This window comes from Colossoma macropomum, unplaced genomic scaffold (genome assembly GCF_904425465.1).
Source record: "Colossoma macropomum unplaced genomic scaffold, Colossoma_macropomum, whole genome shotgun sequence".
In the NCBI taxonomy this organism is placed as follows: domain Eukaryota; kingdom Metazoa; phylum Chordata; class Actinopteri; order Characiformes; family Serrasalmidae; genus Colossoma; species Colossoma macropomum.
The window spans coordinates 15,381,959-15,401,167 of record NW_023494799.1 but is presented as its reverse complement, the minus strand read 5'-3'; the positions used below and the strand labels follow the sequence as shown (position 1 = coordinate 15,401,167).

The 19,209-nt window shown below is 37.5% G+C and overlaps 1 protein-coding gene across 1 annotated transcript in view; it reads left to right on the top strand.

The window, feature by feature from the left end:
- The window catches only part of diaph3 (diaphanous-related formin 3), a 433,509-nt gene that overhangs the window by 141,988 nt on the left and 272,312 nt on the right, over positions 1-19,209 (top strand). Inside the window, exons 10-14 of the mRNA XM_036586844.1 lie at positions 3,842-3,952; positions 5,362-5,480; positions 6,508-6,624; positions 14,035-14,153; positions 15,685-15,749. Of these exons, the coding sequence (XP_036442737.1) occupies positions 3,842-3,952; positions 5,362-5,480; positions 6,508-6,624; positions 14,035-14,153; positions 15,685-15,749 (531 nt within the window). The remainder of the gene's footprint in view (positions 1-3,841; positions 3,953-5,361; positions 5,481-6,507; positions 6,625-14,034; positions 14,154-15,684; positions 15,750-19,209) is intronic.

Here is a 19,209-nt window from a genome sequence, read left to right as displayed (position 1 = left end):
TGATTAAAGCTTCAGTGTTTTAGTTTAATTGGTAGCAGAGGGAGGTGAGAAGAGAGGCACTCAGTTCTGCCTTCACTGTGGGCTCTGTCATTTATACCATGCACTGCCTGCCCACACACACACACACACACACAGTCACGATAAAAACACTGCATTATCGATTGGGAATTAAAGTTAAAATCGTCTTGCTGAAAATATAGTCATTCTGCTCTGTTCTATCTGCAAATGAGGAATGCTGTTCTATAACCTAAAGCACATACAGTTCATCAACCTCGTACCGCTGTCCAAGCAGCATTCTGGACGATTTACAAAGTGTTATGGTCAGTTTTAGTGTAAGGGCCTTTACCAGCAATGAATAATTAATGCAGGAAGTAGTGCTATGTTTTGGTAGTTTCCTTCACCTCACCTTGCCAAGGGAAGCAGTGTTGAGAGGGGAGAGAAATCCCCCTCCTAGCTGAACTCATTCATATCCACCAAGGCCAATTGGACGATCTCCACAATGTTTTATTGATATCACTGGCTAGTTCCAGTTTGCAAATACGCATCTGTGATCCCTTTTAACTTCATGAATCATTTAGCGAACACTTCTCTATTCTTATCGCTGGGAATATTTAAAGTACTCTGCCCGCATACATCTCCCTCTCTCTTTGTTTCTCTTGTTCTATTCCTCTTTTCCTTCATCCCTCCCACCCATGACCCTCCTCTGAATAGCACCTTACAATCAAAACACTTTTTTTTTTTCTCTCTAGTTAATTATATAGACATGTGCTTCTGGTACCTCTGACATTGTAAATGCAAATACATTAGTGCTAATACTTATTTTCTCTTTTCCAGCACCACTGTATGATTAGAACATGGGGTTTTTTTCTCTGTAAATAATTGCTAACCTCTAGGGACCGCAGTGCAATAATCAGTTCTATTTGCTCCATCTCGCACTACATGAGCATGAAAGTGCGATAACATACACTGTTAAAAATGATTCACTGTCCACTGTCCAATACCTCTGCGTCTTCTGAACGCTCCACTGCCTTTCTAAACCACACACACGTCTGTGTGTGTGACTGAAGAGGTTACAAAGATCACTGATCAATATTTGATGAGCTGTGTCCACTCAAGGGGATGGATCTGTGTTGTAGTTTGATGGAGGTGCAGAAATCTGTTCTGTCGTCCGAGAGCTCACTGATGAAACAAAATGCTCCTCTACTGTTCAGCCAAAAAACCTACCTCTCTGCAGGTCAGATGATCCTGGAATATCAATATCAGTGCTGCCCCAGCGCAGTGGACGACAGTGAGAAAATGTCACATCAACTGTGGTTTTGGAGATCTGTTCCCAGGATTTCTGTGTTTTTGTAAACCTATGAAAGAACACTGTGTAAAAAGTTTGCAGGGCTGTCACTATCGATTTATATTAGTAATTTGCTGACCACTTTGACACGTAATCAAGTAGTCAGAGTGTAAAAAGAAAAGGGCAAATAATAAAAATGGACTAATAAATAACAATTAATAACAAATTGTCCATAGCCAAGATTCTAGAATAGTGAATAGTTTGTATACAATTTTATGTATATTAGTATGGCAGTGTGGCTGTGTATCTTACAATAAAAGAGACCAGTAAAATATGTATCATCAGATTTATCTACGTATCCCAGAAATTATCTACTGCCTTCTGGTTTCCTGCGTGATTTCTCACTGATTCATTGAGAAGTTTTAATCAGTGACTTTTAATTTATTTTTGTTTTTATCGAGTAGTCAGTTTAATCGAGTACTCATGACAACCCTCAGTTTTTTTCAGAGTCTGAAGATCAGCCTCATGGTATTTAGCTAGTATTTAGCTTTTAACATCTGTACAAAAGACAGCAGACCTGACTCAGTTGAAACTCTATGCACGTTTTGTACTCATAAATAACTGTTGGAATTCATGTCCATCTGTTCCATTCTCTGCTAATTCTATGGTGACAGTGTTAGTATTCTTCACACTGGAATTCCTCGCTAACTAAAATGAATTTCACAGCACTGTGCGCAACAGTAGCAGTGAAATTGAATCCTTTAAAAACTTTATTAAGCTTTAATAAGCTTTTTACTGTTTTAATGGGTGGAGTCAGTCTTGTTCATTGATTCACAGTTCATACGTTTACTAGGGAAAATGTGCAAAAAAAAGGGAATATTTTATTGCATATTGCGTTGAACCCTACTGAAATAAATGTTATTAGGCCATTTTACATAATCACCAGTTAATACATAATTACATAAATAGTTTTTGGCTTCCACAATTATTAGTTTACATTGCAACAGAAAGACTGAATGGTTGCATTTTCATCAGTTACCCGAAGCCAGTGCATGTAAATAAAACAGAAAATTTGTTTTGGTTCTGGTTCCATAATACATTTAGTGGGCAGCGGTGAGTAATGTTTCTTTATTTGATCTAGTAAGTTTCTTTATTTGACAACTAATCAGCCAATATGGACACTTTATGCTTGTAACTAATTACTTGCATACAGTGAACAAAAAAGAAAATTAAATTCTTAATTGTTAATTTATGTGGCAGTGGGCGTTGGGCAGTGCTCGTGTTTAATTGCTTTAAAATTGTGGCAGTTTTAAGACAAACCTACTTCATATGTTCTTATTAAAGAAGGGGCACCGTCATTTAAAGTTCAAAGCAGAAACTTTATCTCCTCTGCAGACCAGTTTCTGCTCCCGTCATGTTGAACGTTATAAACTTTTGCTATGATACAAACTCACATACGCAGAATGTACTTAAACTTTTCGATTGTGAATATAATCGGATACAGGCGTTTACACGGTTATTATTCTTCTATTTAACTGATTATTTAGAGGATTACTTACCTTGTTCAATAGGATAGAAATTGTATTCCGAATGGCCTCAATTGGACTAGTCTATTCCGATTGAGGTGTGTACATGGACGTATTCCATTCTGATTGAGCTATTAGTCAAAATATTAACAGTTTATTAAGCTGCATGTAATGTGGCTACTGTGATTGGCTTATGATTCCTATATCGATGCTTCCTTCAGTTTAAGCCCATTGTAAAACAGGGAGAACTAAAACATGTGCAAGGATTGAGAAGCTCTGGTCTAGGTTTACCCATTTTAACATTTTCCCTGTATCAACATGCCCACTTCCACCCAAGAAGAACTTGTTAATGAACTGATTAGTTGGAACAGATGTGTTAGAGCAAGGGAAAACTCTCGCACCTGTTAGGTGTAATGCCAAAATACAAAGAGCGGTGAATAAATTAACACATCTTCACATACTGATATCGTTTTCCCCTGGAAATTGTCAGTTGTTAAATTGTGCTGTATTGTTAATGAAACAATTACATCATGAATCAACGGATATTTTCACACATAGCTGAAAGGAGTGAATAATCAGCTTCATACTGGTATGCATTTTTAAATAAATCATATGCTGAATTATGCTCTTTTCCCAAGACTAGTGACTATAACCTGTGCACAAATCTTCTATCACCATTCCTCTCGACAGATGAGTTACCAGGGATTCCCTCACTGTTAGGAGTGAAAGCTGTGGAAAATTAGAGTAATAAAATGCCACAACAGGTTTTGTAGTGAGAAAATGGGAGATTTTGTCTCAGCAGACAGAACACAAGAAGACCTTTGACCTCTTCCCTCCTACATCAAATATGATCCCTCTCCAGCTATTTCAAAAGTCTGACCCAAACAGCACTGCCCTCAGTGGTTTAATCTGCTCCGGACTTGTTAACAGAGCATCCTGCTGCACTGAGAGCAGCCTCGTAATGAACACGCTCTTAAACACACTCTTGCACGCATGCTTGCTGAAGCTGAATGTTATCTCTTCTTCCTAGGTGGCCTGTATGCAGCTCATCAACGCTCTTGTTACGTCTCCTGATGAGCTGGACTTTAGGCTGCACATCCGAAATGAGTTCATGCGCTGCGGCCTGCGAGAGATATTGCCGGTAAGCGGCCTGTCAACCGACTGTGTATTAATATTGAAATGAGTTGTCCACTTCAGTGAAATATTGTAAAATGGCTCCACGAATAATTTATGAGGCCTCGAGAAGAGGTCGTCCGGCTGAATCAATACCTACGCTGGGGAATGGATTTGTATGTGTCTCTCTCTCTCTCTCTCTCTCTCTCTCTCTCTCTCTCTCTCTCTCTCTCTCTCTCTCTCTCTCTCTCTCTCTCTCTCTCCCCCTCTCTTTCACTCTGTCTCTCGCTGTCTCTGTCTCTCTCTTTCCGTCTTTCTCTCTCTCTCTCTCTCTCTCTCTCTCTCTCTCTCTGTTTCTTTCTCCCTCCCTCTGTCTCTCTCTCCTTTCAGCATCAGAGAGAGAGCTGAACCGAACTACCCATACAAAACAGACAGGCGCTGTATTAAATGAAAGAGAGGGTGTAGTGAGTGTCTGTGAGAAAGATTAATGCTTTGCTCCTGTCTTATTTATTATTCAAAGCAGAGCGCTGCCTCTCTCCTCTGCTGCAGGACAGGAGAACAGACTGAAGTGGAAAGTCTGCAGAGTAAAAGAAATAAGGAGAAAATGAAATTTGCCTCTTTCTATCTCTCCTTCACCCTATCTCTCTCACTTCACTCTATTTCTCACTTTTTGTGCTCTCTCGCTTTGTTTCGCTTTTGCCTTCTCTCTCTTTCTCACTTTCTCTCTCTGTCGCTTTCTTCATTTGTCCCTCTCTCATGTTTTCTTTCTTTGTCTCTCTGCCTTGCTCTCTCTCTGTCTCTCACTTTTTCTCTCTCTTTCTCTCTCTCTTTTGGTTTCTCTGTCTTGCTGTCTCTGTCTGTCTCTCTCTGTCTTTCTCTATGGCTTTTCTCTCTCTCTGGCTTATTGTCACTATCTTGCAGTTTCTCTATCTCTCTCTCTCTCTCTCTCTCTCTCTCTCTCTCTCTCTCTCTCTCTCGCTCTCGCTCTCACTTTCGCTCTCACTTGCTTTTTGTCTCTCCCCATCTCACTTTCTCTCTTAAATTTCTCTCTATCACTTTTTGCTTTCCCTCGCTTTATCTGTCACTTTCTCTCTCACTTTGTCTCTTTACTTCCTCTTTTTCTGTCTGTCTCTCTCTCTCTTTCTCGCTTTCTCTCTTGCTTTCACTCCTTCGCTTTGTCTGTCTCTCTTCCTTTTTCTTCCCCCCTTTTTCTCTCTCTCTCTTGCTTTCTTTTTACTCTCACTTCCTCTATCACTTGCTCTTTCTCATTTTGTCTCTCGTTTTCTCTCTCTCTCTCTCTCTCTCTCTCTCTCTTTCTCTCTCTCTCTATCTCTATCTCTCTCCCTCGCAGTATTTCTCTCTCTGCTTTGTTCTGTTCATCACTTTCATCATCTCTCTCTCTCTCAGTCTCTTGTTTGTGTTTGTTTATGTGAATAGAATCTGGGTGCTATCAAGAATGAAGCTCTGGACATCCAGCTGAAGGTGTTCGAGGAGCATAAAGAGGAGGACATGATTGAATTCTCTCACCGTCTGGAGGACATTAAAGCTGAATTTGAATATCCTTTCAGCTGCAGCATGCTTACAGCCACAAACAAACTACTAAAGCACCCTGTCCCTGTTTGACTCTCAGCTGACTTTTTTAATCTCTGACATTAATCTCTGGCCATTCGCTGACCAGTCTAACATGTGTAATGTGTTTCCAGCACATATACTGTCGACATGGTTTTATTTATTTTATTTTTATTTATTTGTGTGTTTGTGAAGATGTGTTTCCCCTCCACCCAGGATTGCCATTTATCATCTACCTACTATTGTTGTATTTTGAGAGAGGGTGGGCAATATGGCAAAAAATATAACGTTACAACACTTCAGGACATTTTCACAATACATGACTGACTATACATGGCTATAAAAAGACTGAGTATTTTTATTTAATGTTTGCTACTAAGTGAAGAACTAACTGCTGGGTAATATGACATAATTGATTACGATAACAACAGTGGAGAACCAAGATAGCTACGCCTTCAGTTTGGGCATAGAAACATAAACCCTCTAATGTTCCCCTCTGTCTTCCTTGTAGAATATTAGCACTATGCTAACTCTGGTGCACATGAACAGTTTTTGGCTGTTGTAGATTAAACTTGGACATTGGAAGACATTTCATGTTTTATTTAAAGCCTATAAACATTCATTTACATATATTTCACCTTGTATGAAGTAGTTTTACAGTGACTCCTTCAGTATAGAGGCCTGACATAAGCTGCTGCTGCTGTTTTCCCATTTCTAACAACTTACTGAAACCTGTTTAGGCTGCCACTCGTATTCACAGACAGTGATGTATCTAGGATTTCCAAAAAGCCTAGAGTGATGTTTTTTTTACTCACAAAATTGGTCCCACCCAAAATATGATTGGTTGAGTCCACTGTCACTTCATAGTTATGTTGGTGGTTAATCTGACTTGTTAGGCCTTCTGACCAGCTCCTGATGTCTTAACCAGTGGGTGAGCTCACCTGACTATACCTAGTGGTTTTTGAGTGGTTGTGTTTGTGTGTATGGCACTGTGCTCCTTAACGCTACGTGTACTGATGTAGGGGACGTTTTCAACATGTTGTTCAGCGTGGTGAAGGACACGACTGCGGAGGTCCATTTCCTCTCCATCCTGCAGCACCTGATGCTCATCAGGAACGACTACTTTGTGCGGTAAGTCTGCAGCGGAGAATTATTGTTATGAGAAAAAAGTAAAGTTTATGGGTCGTGGTCTTTCCTACCTCCTTGAAAATCAAGAGCTGAGAGATTTTGTTCAAAGTCAAAAGCTTTTTTGAAACTTTTCTCCTCAGTGTGTTCACTAAAGACGCACTCTTTTCCTTGAATTTCTGCAGTTCTCCAGAATCTTTCTTCCCTATTTAAAAGAGATCAGCTGTGTGCTTTATGAGACTCTCGTAATTGTTGTGAATATATAGTAAAGTTCAGTGTTTTGCTTGTCTGATGGCTTTCTGATCTAGTCAGCCTCAGTGTTATGTCAGTCTGTAGAGAGCAGGACTGACATGAGCTATGTGTTAAATTAACTAAAGATAGTGCGGACCATCTGCCAAGGAGTTTCCCCCAGGCGACTCTTTGAAGAAACACTCCTTTTCCTTAGGGAGATCAGTCGCCAAGCATATTAAGCAGTGGGTTACTTTTGTGTATTCATTGGCTTCACACCTCCTACAAGTCCTCCTCTTCCACACCTCCATGTAAGAGTGACAGAAATATATCACAGTGTTTGAAAATATTTTCACAACTGATAGCATGTTTGACAATGTTGTTATTCTGAGTTTTGCAAACAATGATGCACAACACTATGAAAATATTAGTGCAGTGTTTTTTTTTTTTTTATGAATTCAGTGTTTACATTGATCTATTTTAAGAGGAATAGTAGGATAAGTAAAAATTAATTCTAAAATTAAATGGATTAAACAAGAAATGTCCCACTGGCCTGAATCTGAATCTGTCTTTACGATGCACCACTGCTTCTGTGGGGAAGTTAATGTTTGTGTAGCGATCAGTAGCATACAGTCACCAGCTCTACACACCAGACTCTTTGAAGATCCATTTCTGGCTATCTAATTTGAAATAACGGTGTTTTAAAGGGGAAGTCCATTGATTTTAATATTTTACATAATTAAATGTTTAAGATGGAAACAAAGTTATTCAGAGTGGTCTGATGAAATACTTCGTTCTAGAGAATCATACAGAGTCAGATTTGTTTACAGGTTTACAGTGGAGATGACATAAATCAGATGTCTGGCACATTTACTGTTACTGTTAACTGAAAGTAAAATGCCTATATTTGTGTTGTAAACATCACAACCCCCGCTTCCTGTTACCATCATTTTAAAGAAATCGGAGTGGCTAAGTTGCTCTAGAAGGGAGTGTTTCACATCAAACCGCTCTGAATGACATTATTTACATCCCAATGGCTAAATTATACAGAAAATGTAAAAAATGGATGGAATTCCCCTTTAAATCAAAGTGCAATCCAAATAAGTTTATTTCTGCTCTGGACTATTAGCTAGTTTAAAGTCTAACAGTTATGTTTATTTCTAAAATTAAATGAGAGCATGTTAGCTAGCTGGCTGAAGCAGCAGTAAAGCTTATTCATGTTGCCCTGTGCGTTAAAGCGGACATGTTTTAATTTAACTTATGTTGGAATTAATTATTTTTGCTTTCTAAAAACCTTGATCATTCCCCTGTTCCCTGACTAGACTTTACCTGAGTTTTTTTTAAAGATGATAGTTAAAAGGACACTGTTTTTATTTTTTGCTCTCCTGCATCTTTAACGCATTCAAATAACACCAGTGAGTGCTGCCTGGTCGAACAGGAACCACCAGATTATTATTTTATGCAACTGTGAAAATAACTGTTTATTACTTGTTACCTTTTTCATTATGCTATAAGATAAATTCTGTTTACTTCTTTTTATCTTTGAATTTATGTTTCCTGAAGAAACATTAAATTAAATGGCACAGGGTAACGAAAAAGGTTTTCTAGAAGAATAGAGGCTCTTACTGCAGAAGCGTGGGATAAACTCCCTATCAGTACCCTTAATTTTGGAAGAAACATTGGATGAATAGGGGTCTACAAACATCTGAACATACAATGTACATGCCATACGAGTGATAACCATGACAGTTCATGCATGACATAATTTGTCATGTTACAGTAACTTATCATAATGTTTTGCTCACTCCTTCTACATATTGTAAAAAAAAATGTGAGAACTTGTTCTCATCCCTTTTTGCCATTAGGGGCCTCCTGTTGGTTTCTCTCTTTTCTCAGAAGACAGGCTTGAGAACAGTGGAACAGTGCTGTTGATAATGTTCCCTTGGTTTCTCCTCTTTTCCTGTTTGGTTCTTACAAGCTCAGAGCTTTATCTGAGAGCAACAGTCTTGAACTTTCTAGACGTCTCTATGCAAACAGGTCTACTCTCATCCACTCTCCTGCATGCTGCTCTCATAATCATTTGATCGAGTTCTCTTGGTTAATTTCTTGTTTAATTGTTTAATTGCTTGACTTTCTCCTTAACCCCTGATTAGGATGAGCCTTTTTTGCTTTGTGTTCACTTGCGCTTGTAGAACCTCCTCATGTCCTCCTCAGAGCTGCTCTACAGCCTGTGCTGCTGGTCCCTCTCGCCAAATATCTCCCAATGACATTGTCCAACAAAGAGAATGAGCCTGCTTTCATCTTTCTCTCATCTCACAAACCCTCATCTCTCTGCTCTAGTTTTCTCTCTCTTTCTGTTTTCCCTCTCTCTCATTTGCTCTCTCTCTCTCTCTCTCTCTTTCTCTCTCGCGCTCTCACTCTCTCTCTCTCTCTCTCGCTCTCACACACGCTCTCCTCTCTCTGTTTCTCTTTTTCATCTGTAGTGCTTGCTCAAAGAGGGTTTTTCATGTCTGCTCGCTCACAGCTGGGTGTGTGTTAAACCTGGGCTTGATCAAAAGACAGGCTCTTAATCTGAGGAATATGGAATGTATCATCTGCAATTTTTCAAGATGGTTCTGCGCTCACCGGCGTAGAACGTCTTTGTCATCAGAGACACAAAGTGTGATTAATTTGTTCTTTCTGAAGTCATTACGCCTATACCGCGAACATCACAGCCCGCTCTCAGCCTCAACCATAGGCGAGGCCTGCTGTACTGATTAGGAGGGCGAAGGTTTGCTGGAAGGCACAGTACTCTGTTCACACACATTCACACACCCTGCTGCTGATTCAGTTATTCTCACACACCTTTTAGAATTTAGAACATCGGCTGGTGAGATTCAAACTGCTTTTTGTTGAGTATATATATTCACTACAGTTCACTGTGTCTACATTGTATCACTTATTATTTGATGTGTACTGGAGGCTGGTTGCACTCCAGACCTCCAGTTAACTAATGTTAACTCCATTAAGTAGGTCGACATCAGAATCACTTTGTTTAATCTCAGTGAATTCTAATAGTGTCTCTAATTGGCTGCTTCAACATGAACATCGAGACAAGTTCAGCTCTAAGCCACTATGAGGGGAAAATGAATGTCATTTTCACAAATCGCCCCTATTGTGCTTTGTGATTAAAGCTGCACTATGCAATATTTTTTTTGTTAAAACTGAAAGTCAAGAGGGGAAAAAAATGAAATAGTAATTTGGAGGCAGGGATGTTGGTCGCTTTGAGTTTTTCGAACACGTCATACTCAAGGAGGAGGCCTGAACCACAAGTAACGTAAGACAATTACACGTTTCCAAACCCCCTAATTTTACATAGTGTTGCTTTAAGTGATAAATACATACTATACATTTTGTCCTATGTAAATTTTTCCTTGAATATCACTATATATGTCTTTGGTATGTAGTACATTGAAATGAAAGTCCTTGGCCTGAAAATGAAATTCAGGACACGCTGAGCCGAAAACTGAAAAAAGCTGACAGTGAATAAATACATGCATACAGTTTACGTAAAATTAACTGATGAAAATATTTCTTTATTTGAGCTACAGTATGTGCCACAAAATCCAACACCCAGAGAACAGTCCTTCATCCAAGACAATGATTTACGTTTAGTCATTGGTGAATTTTGTCGTTTTAATAACTGAGGCTACCAGAAACTTTGATTTTTGCCTCTGTTGTTTTGCTGAGGTTTGCATATCAAGTTCTGCATACTGCTACATGAGTGTGAAGGGAACAAACACCATTTTTAATCATTATTTCTTATTTACTTTATCAATACATGATTATAAATATCATTATAATAGTTGTAAGGTCTTAAATTTTGACATTCTAACCATATTTATTCTTCCTTTTTTCTCTTTCACTTAAACTGAATATACTACTTTTTACCATTAATAGTTGGAATAGTTGGCAGACTACAGATCCAGTCAATGTCATTTACCACAGGACAGGTTCGATTCAGACTGATACAAATGTGGATGATAAAAGCTCATGTTTTGATAGAATAAAGTTCAGTAACTGGTGTTGAAATGACAGAAAGCCGAAATCAAGCCAGTTCTCTTGTGTTCAGAAGTGTAACATTAACTAGCAGCTTAATTAGCCAGCCAAAAGTGAATTACCATCGTTTTTAAGTTTGAGTTTTTTTTTCTTATTGTCTCTATAATGCCCAACCCTCCTCCTCACTAATATGCAACTTGTTTAATTGGGGATGAAGATGCCTCCGGGTTTTTGGGCGTACTCTCGTCAGCTCACCCTGATTGGGCCTGAACACCTCCTCTTGACAGTACAGTCATTACGTTTGTCAAAAACAATATAGCAGAAACTGTACAGCACACAATTACCAAAGCAGCTGTTCATTACCCATTCTTACACCGCCTACAGTATCCAGGCAACAATAACTGCTGTATTTAAATATTCCCACTGTGTTTAGGCTGACAGATATTAAAAAAAAAAGAAAAAGAAACTCTTTACGTAAATTAAATTAGTTACGCTGATTGCCCAAGATTACACATCTGTACCTCATAAAACTAAAATATTTATTCTGTTTAGTTCATTTTAAATATTTTAGTGATTTATTTCAGTACGTTATAGTGCTTTTGCAGTATTTACAACTCCCACACCAGCTATGACTAGTTTACAGACTGCCCAAACTGCCACAGTTTGTCAGCTTTATAAATTCATGTATTATATCAATGCTCTTTTGTTTTGGAAAGTTCCCATGAGCACTGGCTTTCCTTTTTGTTCCATTTAAATGTAAGTACATGAAAATGTATTAGAGTTAAATGTGGAATTAAATTTAAATGTAGTGGAAATTACAGTGACCGGATACAGAATCACTAGTCCAGATTCATACACTCTGCCTTGTGGAACCAGTAGAACACAAATGGTGGGATTTTTAGAATGACTTTTATTTAAAATAGATGCGGGGTCTCAAAAGGAGATTTTGTACGCACTGATATTTTGACCTTGCTATGGTAAGCAACAGATTTTTAACAAACAAATCAAAATACACAGATAACTGTTACAATATTTTGACATGACTTGTATCTGCATGGCTTGTAGTTGTTGAAGTCAATGAACTAAATAATTCCACAGCAATTACCCTGTAGATTATCTTAGAGTGCAAACTAAAATCATGGCTCATTAGTTTTCAAGTCTGCATATGGCATATTATCAGAAATCTGCTTTTCTAGTTTAGCGTTGAATTTTAAATTTGTGAATATTTTATGTTTTCAACGTTATTTAAGGTTAACACCACATGTCATGAACAGGCTGCCATCAGTTCTTAAAGGTATAATGAACCAAATGGAGAATGTATAGTCGTATGCAAACATTTGAACACCCCCTGGTCAAATTGCGTGCAAATTCTAACTCTGTTTCTGTTTATTTGCTGAATTCAGCATTTTGGAAAAATATAATATAGAATGTGCCATAATATTTGCACAAGCCACCATCTGTGTTTTATTTTTTCCACTGTGTTCGGTTCGGCAAATAACAGTAACTGCATTAAAATGTACAGAAGTGTGTTCTTGATAGAGATGCGTCTAAACTTGTGGTCACTCACAAAATCAATAAAAACATGAAATGTTACCTGTGGCACTTTTGCATACGGCTGTATGTGTGTTTCCTACACTGCACTCTTAATTGAAGTACATTGCTTTATTTAGTGTTTTATGTTGGATAGTTACAGTCAATGCTACTACAGTGTTATGACAGTGTTATAATTCTGTTATTATGCAGCATATACTCAGTTTGACGAGTTGGCAATATTATTATCTGCATGCTATTTTTAGATTTTTTTTTTTTGTTTTTTCTTTCTTTTCTTCTTTCCTTGCTTTTTTTCCCCCTCTCTCTCTGCCTCTTTCTCTCTCTGTGTCAGCGATGGGTAGGTGGATGGAGGTGTGGCTGCAGGCCCGATGGCCTTGCTGTTGAGATTAAGTGGGCCGTGCTCCTTATTGATTTTGTGTGAGTGCCATAAATTGTGGCATGCTGCCCCTAAGCTATGGCACGTCTTGTTAAATTCTTATCTGGAATCAAGGTCTCTTCAACCTTTCCCATCGCCGGTCCTCTCCGTGTAATTGGATACATTAAAGCGAGCAGCAGCCGTACCTGGCTCGCACCAGCCTTATGAAAACAGGAATAAAAGGCCGGTTAATTCCACAGTGGAGGTGACAAAGGGGGTTGCCTCAGGACGCCTGCCGGCCTGCTTCAGAACCTGATGAGCACACCCCCTGTCAGACCGGGAGAGCTAGATGATTCTTTTAAATCATTCATCTCATTTAACCAGCCGTCTCTTAAAAACAGCCAACTTTTATTATCTCTCTTTCTCTTGCTCTCCGTTTCCCTCTTTCTCTGTTGTGAGTGCAAAGGGCACTTTCAACAGTTGTGATGGCTTTATTGGAAATTTCATGAGTAGTTTTCAGCTTTCAACTCTTTTACCCTTGTGTGTGTTAAAAGGCCGATATCATGAAAAGATACATTTTCCTTTTGAATAAAACTGATGTTGTGAGTAAACTTTATTCATGTTCCAGACATATTGTTCACACTCAAGACCGCACAATCCATATATAGAAACAAAGCTATTAAAACGGCCTATTTTGATTTTGTTTTAGTGATTTAAATACAGAATTTTTTACATGCAATATGTATTTCCTATAAAAACACTTTGTAACATTACAGTAACTATATATTAGCATACAGTCATTTGCAAATGTTTGAATACCCCTAAGCAAAAATAAGTTAACATGTCATGTACAGAGAACACACTTTTTAATATATTGAAAAAAATAACATAAAACATGAAAACTTTTGCACAGGCCACATGCTGTTTTTTTACTCACAGTATGTTCAACTCAGCAAATAAACAGTAATTATGCATTAAAATATGCAGAACTCTGTTTTCTGTAGAGGATGTGTTAATTTACTTTTGCTTAGAATATCAGTGAAACCTAATATGACCATGGGCACCCAGACTTTTGCATATAATTTCAAATACAGTAAAAAGGAACCAGACTGAACACACAACACACAAGACACAAACTCAAAATAAAATAAAAAAAAAAAAACAATGATAAGATCTGGGCCTTTTAAATGCAATATTCTGAAACACAGACATCATAACACAGTCTTTCTGTTTCTGTCCTTTAGGCCTCAGTACTTTAAGATCATAGAGGAGTGTGTGTCTCAAATTGTCCTGCATCGCAGTGGCACAGATCCAGACTTCTCCTACCGCAAGCGCCTGGATGTGGACTTCAGCCACCTTCTAGGTGTGTATGAGAGTGTGTGGGTGAGATTGAGTGTGTGTGTGTGGCTCTTTAGGGCTGACCAAAAGAGCAATGTAATACCAGTGATGTTTGACAAGTGACCCCATACTGATCTTTGAAAGACAATAATTCTGCATATTGATATCCAAATTACACATTATGATTTCTATGATTTAGAATCATAAACTTTAATCTGCGTTCAGTGCAGTTTGGAGATACTGAGTATCCTCAACATCAAATTAATGTTTAAGATGTATGTATATGTGCAATGGACTTATCATTCTTTGGCAATGTAAGTTAAGACTTCAAAGCCATTAAAAAGCTGGCAATTAGTTAACTTGCATACAAGGTTGCTAACTTGTTGTAGCAAACTCACTGCTAAAGATGACCATAGCTGATCAGTTAACTGTATTCTGAAATCTTCAACTCAGCTTTGTTAAGGTAAGAATTTAGCTAGCTAATTCAGAATGGGCACTGGTTGGATTCATTCAGAGCGTGCATTGGTTGGATTTGTTGAGAGTGGGCATTGGGTGGATTTATTCTGAGTAAGCATTGGTTGTATTCAGTCCATGCCACCTTTGTGTTTGTAAGGAGAAGAGGTAATTTATTATGGTTTGAGTTGTGGCATTATATTTGCACGTACAGTTTTGTTTTGTGGAAAGAAAATCTGTGTTTTGTATTTTTCCAGTAATTTGTACCGCCAGGAGATAAGGACTAATTAAGGCCCGGTCTTGATGAGGACTGTGTTGTTTTGGGTTTTGTTACTGACGTTCACTTTCATTCGGACTCGGTCTTGACTCAGACTAGACTGATTATGGTCGACTTTTTACCACTATTGTTTCTTAATAGATTGTTTAAAAAGTCTTAAACCTAATTTAACCTGGCTTCATAACCATTAAGCCCTCTAAACAGCCTACTACTGAGCTTGGGGACATGAGTGAAGAATTTTGACTGTTTTTTCCGCATTCATCAGCTACACCGATTGGACCGCAGATGGAACCCTATAATGGCAAATCAATATGCAATTTTCAAGAAGGATCTCTACAACACTTTTTATAAATTTTTACCACAGCAACAATAATCAGCATGAAATTATGAACTATATGTACATTACTTATTTTTGACATAAAAGGTCAGGTGGATTAATTCTTAATAATTCTAAGCCCACAATTAATTGGTAGAAAACGTATACTACTACTATTACTACTACTACTACTACTACTACTACTATGACTATTAATAATAATAATAATAATAATAATAATAATAATATATTATCAGCTTGTCTAAATTTTAAACAGCTTGCCAAATAATATAAAATAAAATTTACATGTGATATTTTTTTTCTCTTTTGCTGTTATTGACCACAAAGTAATTTAATCTTGATTGTTAGCAAGAAAATACTGTGATAATTATTTTATTTTAGATATTAATCCACGCTATCATGTTTTTTTTTTTTCTGATATGAACTTACATACTTACATAATAATGGTCAGAGTTGTGCTGTTGCTGATATTTGTGTCTTTTTTTCCAGAGGTGTGTGTGGATAAGGCACGGGCAGATGAATATGAGCAGAGAGCCTCAGAGTTGGCTCAAAAGGTAATGCTTTTCTTTTTTTCCCCTCACTTCTTTCTCTCAGTCATTTTGTTTTCTCCCCTCCATCTCTGTGTAGTTTACTTCCATCTTGGCTTCACTCAGGCTTCTTTATTGAAGAATGCACTCTTTGGAGAGCATTCAATAATGCACCATTTAACTTTCCTTAATTAAAGGCGGAGTAGTAGAAATCGTTCAAACAGCCATTTGTAATTAACAGTATCCTGAGATTAAAAGGCGACCATATTGATTATTCTGGAGTGCAACTTTGGTAATTGCAGTCGGAAAGATACATACAGGTGGAGCATGCTGGATCTGCGGTTAAAAATCAGCTGCTCTGTGGGAATGATAACAGTACACACTCATACAGAATACACTATTGCACTTACCTTTCGTTCTTCTGGCCAGGGCTTACTCTCTTTATATGTATTCCATCGCCAGCGCATTACAGAGGTTTGTAAATGGTTGTCACACAAATACACTGACATATATAAAATCACTACTTATTTATATCAATGGTATTGGTATTAATTATTATATTAGTGTTGCTCTGAACAAATAGCGACTCACATATGTACATGAAAAGAGCCACTTGGGTGGGTCGAAAAACAGCGAAGTGGAGAAAAAAGTCTGCTCATGTGCACAAGCCTATGGTTAGTGTGAACAGATATTGATGAACATGGGCACAGATCTGAAGCGCATCAAAGCACTGCTGAAGTGAGTCATGGTGTGAAGCAGGCCTCATTAGGTCACCATGTGACTAATGCAATTACAGCAAGGCTGTTCCTCTAGTCTATATTTCTTCCACTTATAGATTTATCAATCTTTGCTGCTCAGGTGCTGCAGCCTAGGTTTATTTGTAGAAATTTGTGGACATTTATGTTAGAGCAATGATAAAAAATACAATGTATCGTGCAGTCCTAGTCTGAAACACCAAATACAGTGTAGGCCTAAGTGGTATGTGGTATTTTCATAAATCTATAAGTTGTAGAAAAATAGACAAGAGGGAACAGCTCTACTGTAATTGCATTGGTCACATGGACCTAATGAGGCCTGCTTCACACCATGTCTCACTTCAGCAGTGCTTTGATGCGCTTCAGATCAGCGCCCATGTTCATCAGTATCTGTTCTCACTAGTCACAGGCTTGTGCATGTGAGGAGAATTTTTCCTCCATCTGGCTGTTTTGTTGATTCAAGTAAGTTGTTCTTTTGTTGGTTTGTAATTGAAAGTACACTCTTAAAAATAAAAAAGCCACATAGAACTGAAAGGATTCTTTAAACTTTTGGTTCCCAGAAGAAAATTTTAATAGATGGTTTGTGCCACAAATAAGCATTTTTCATACCACAAACCACTCTTTTTACAATGTTCTTAAAGGAACTCTTAATCGTTCTTCATGGCATCTTTTCAAAAGAGGTTCTTTGTGAATCCAAAATGGGTTCCACCAAGAAGCAAAAGCTTTAGATGCTTTACATACAGATGCTTCTTTTTATAGCTTTGTTTGGAAACCAAAAAACTCCAATGTAAGTGAATTATAGGAGTGACCGGACTAAACAGCAACCAAATTTCGAGCACTTTATTGCCTTTTTAAGATTAAAGGCCAAAAAATTTAATTCACTAGGGGAAGTGCGTCATGCTAGCTGATATATCTTGGTGTCTAACTACCCCCACCATTATTATTTATAGCCTTATCTCACTAATTGTCTAGTTGGCTTTTACTTTTTTGAGACACAAACCTCTGCACAGTGCTAGCTGCTTATAACATCATGAAAGTTTCACCCACAGTTTGTGATAAAATCGATAACAAAAGCAGGATGATGCATGAAAAAGGGCAATTTCTGCTCTCTCTTTCACTCTCTTGATATATTTCAATTAACCTCTTCTCCAGCAGGGCACTGTCTACAGATCAGAACTGGTCCTTTTCACTTTGACGCTCTACTTGATTTTACAGTGATTTGTTTACTCTGTCTGGTCACACAATGTACTGTTCGAAGGTTTCAGCTTTCTATCTCTGGACACCATTTTATGATCCAACTATTATTATTCAACAATAGCAGTTTTTTTTATTTTGTCACAGAAGTCGTAGTTTTTCATCTTTAAACGTCTCCTGACAATCAAGGTGTTCTGATCTAATGCCCTTCCAACTTAGTTGTGGGAGATCATGAAAAATTAAGAAATAAGAAATCTGGTCCTACTTTAAAATGCATACAGCTTACTTATATAATTATCTTTAGTCTAGTAAGATGAAGAGAAATTATTGCCTATAGACAAGAGATCAAGCATTATTTGATCTTACCACTTTATGTGTGATCAAAAGAGGTGTAGATGATGTAAATGAGATAGATAGATGTATGAGTGTGAAGAACCTTCTTAAAGTTTAAAGAAACTCTTTTCAACCTCAGATGAACATTTCACATTGTAAATGTTCTATACTAATTTAAGATTTTTGAGGGTTGTAGATCTGATATTAGCACGAGTACGTTTGGCAGTAAAAACATCTTAAATATATATGTGTGTGTGTGTGTGTATAAAGAAAAGGTACTTTATACAGGAAATGTTTTCTAACAGTCTTAAAGTTTGCAGTAGGATCTGCCCTTGCTGTACATACAGTTGGGATTTTTTTTCTTATTTTGTTAATGATCATCAAAGCACATCCTTAGAATCATGGAGGTATTTTAAAATTTGCACTTGAGTTGACATTCCGTTTAAAAGAACTGAAGAAGTGCAGTTTAATCTAATGCCTCCACTTTACAGTTTAATGAAAAAGTGAAACCAATTATAAACATATTATGAACTCCTAAATCACCCCCAAATTGACAGACACACAAACAAGCCATTTATTTGTCATATTTCAGACAGAGTTTGAATGCTTAAGAAATGAAAACAGCTACAGGCATGCGCGAGTTAATAGCATGACATCAGCATCTTCAAAAAGCTGTGTTTGCCATCCTCCCATCTTCACAAAAATAGCATTTTTGGTCACTGAAAACAAGGGCGCCTGCATATGTCTCAGACAGTTTTTTTTTAATTCATCAGTTACTGCCAGTGACATCAATATGTTGAGGTGAAAATAGAAAATAACAATGTTAATACTAATAACTTTGCATGCTGCAATCCTTGGACTAAAGTGGATATATTTTTTATGTACATACTGATATAAACAAATACCATGAATATATGTTTAATTTAAACTTAGACTTGTGTCTTATACTACTGATACAGTAAATGACTGCCTCCCTACACTACACAGCATAGCTTACCTGTTACAGAAAAAGCTACCTCATATACTATAATAATATTGCTCAGGCAGCCAGTATTTTATGATCATACTACACTATGACCACTGAAAAAGGCTACAATTTATTTATTTCACATTTGATCTTTTTCAGTCATTGTAATTTACGATCTACCTCATGTACCTATATCTACCTCAATCTCACGGCATATCTCATGGCATATATGGAAAAG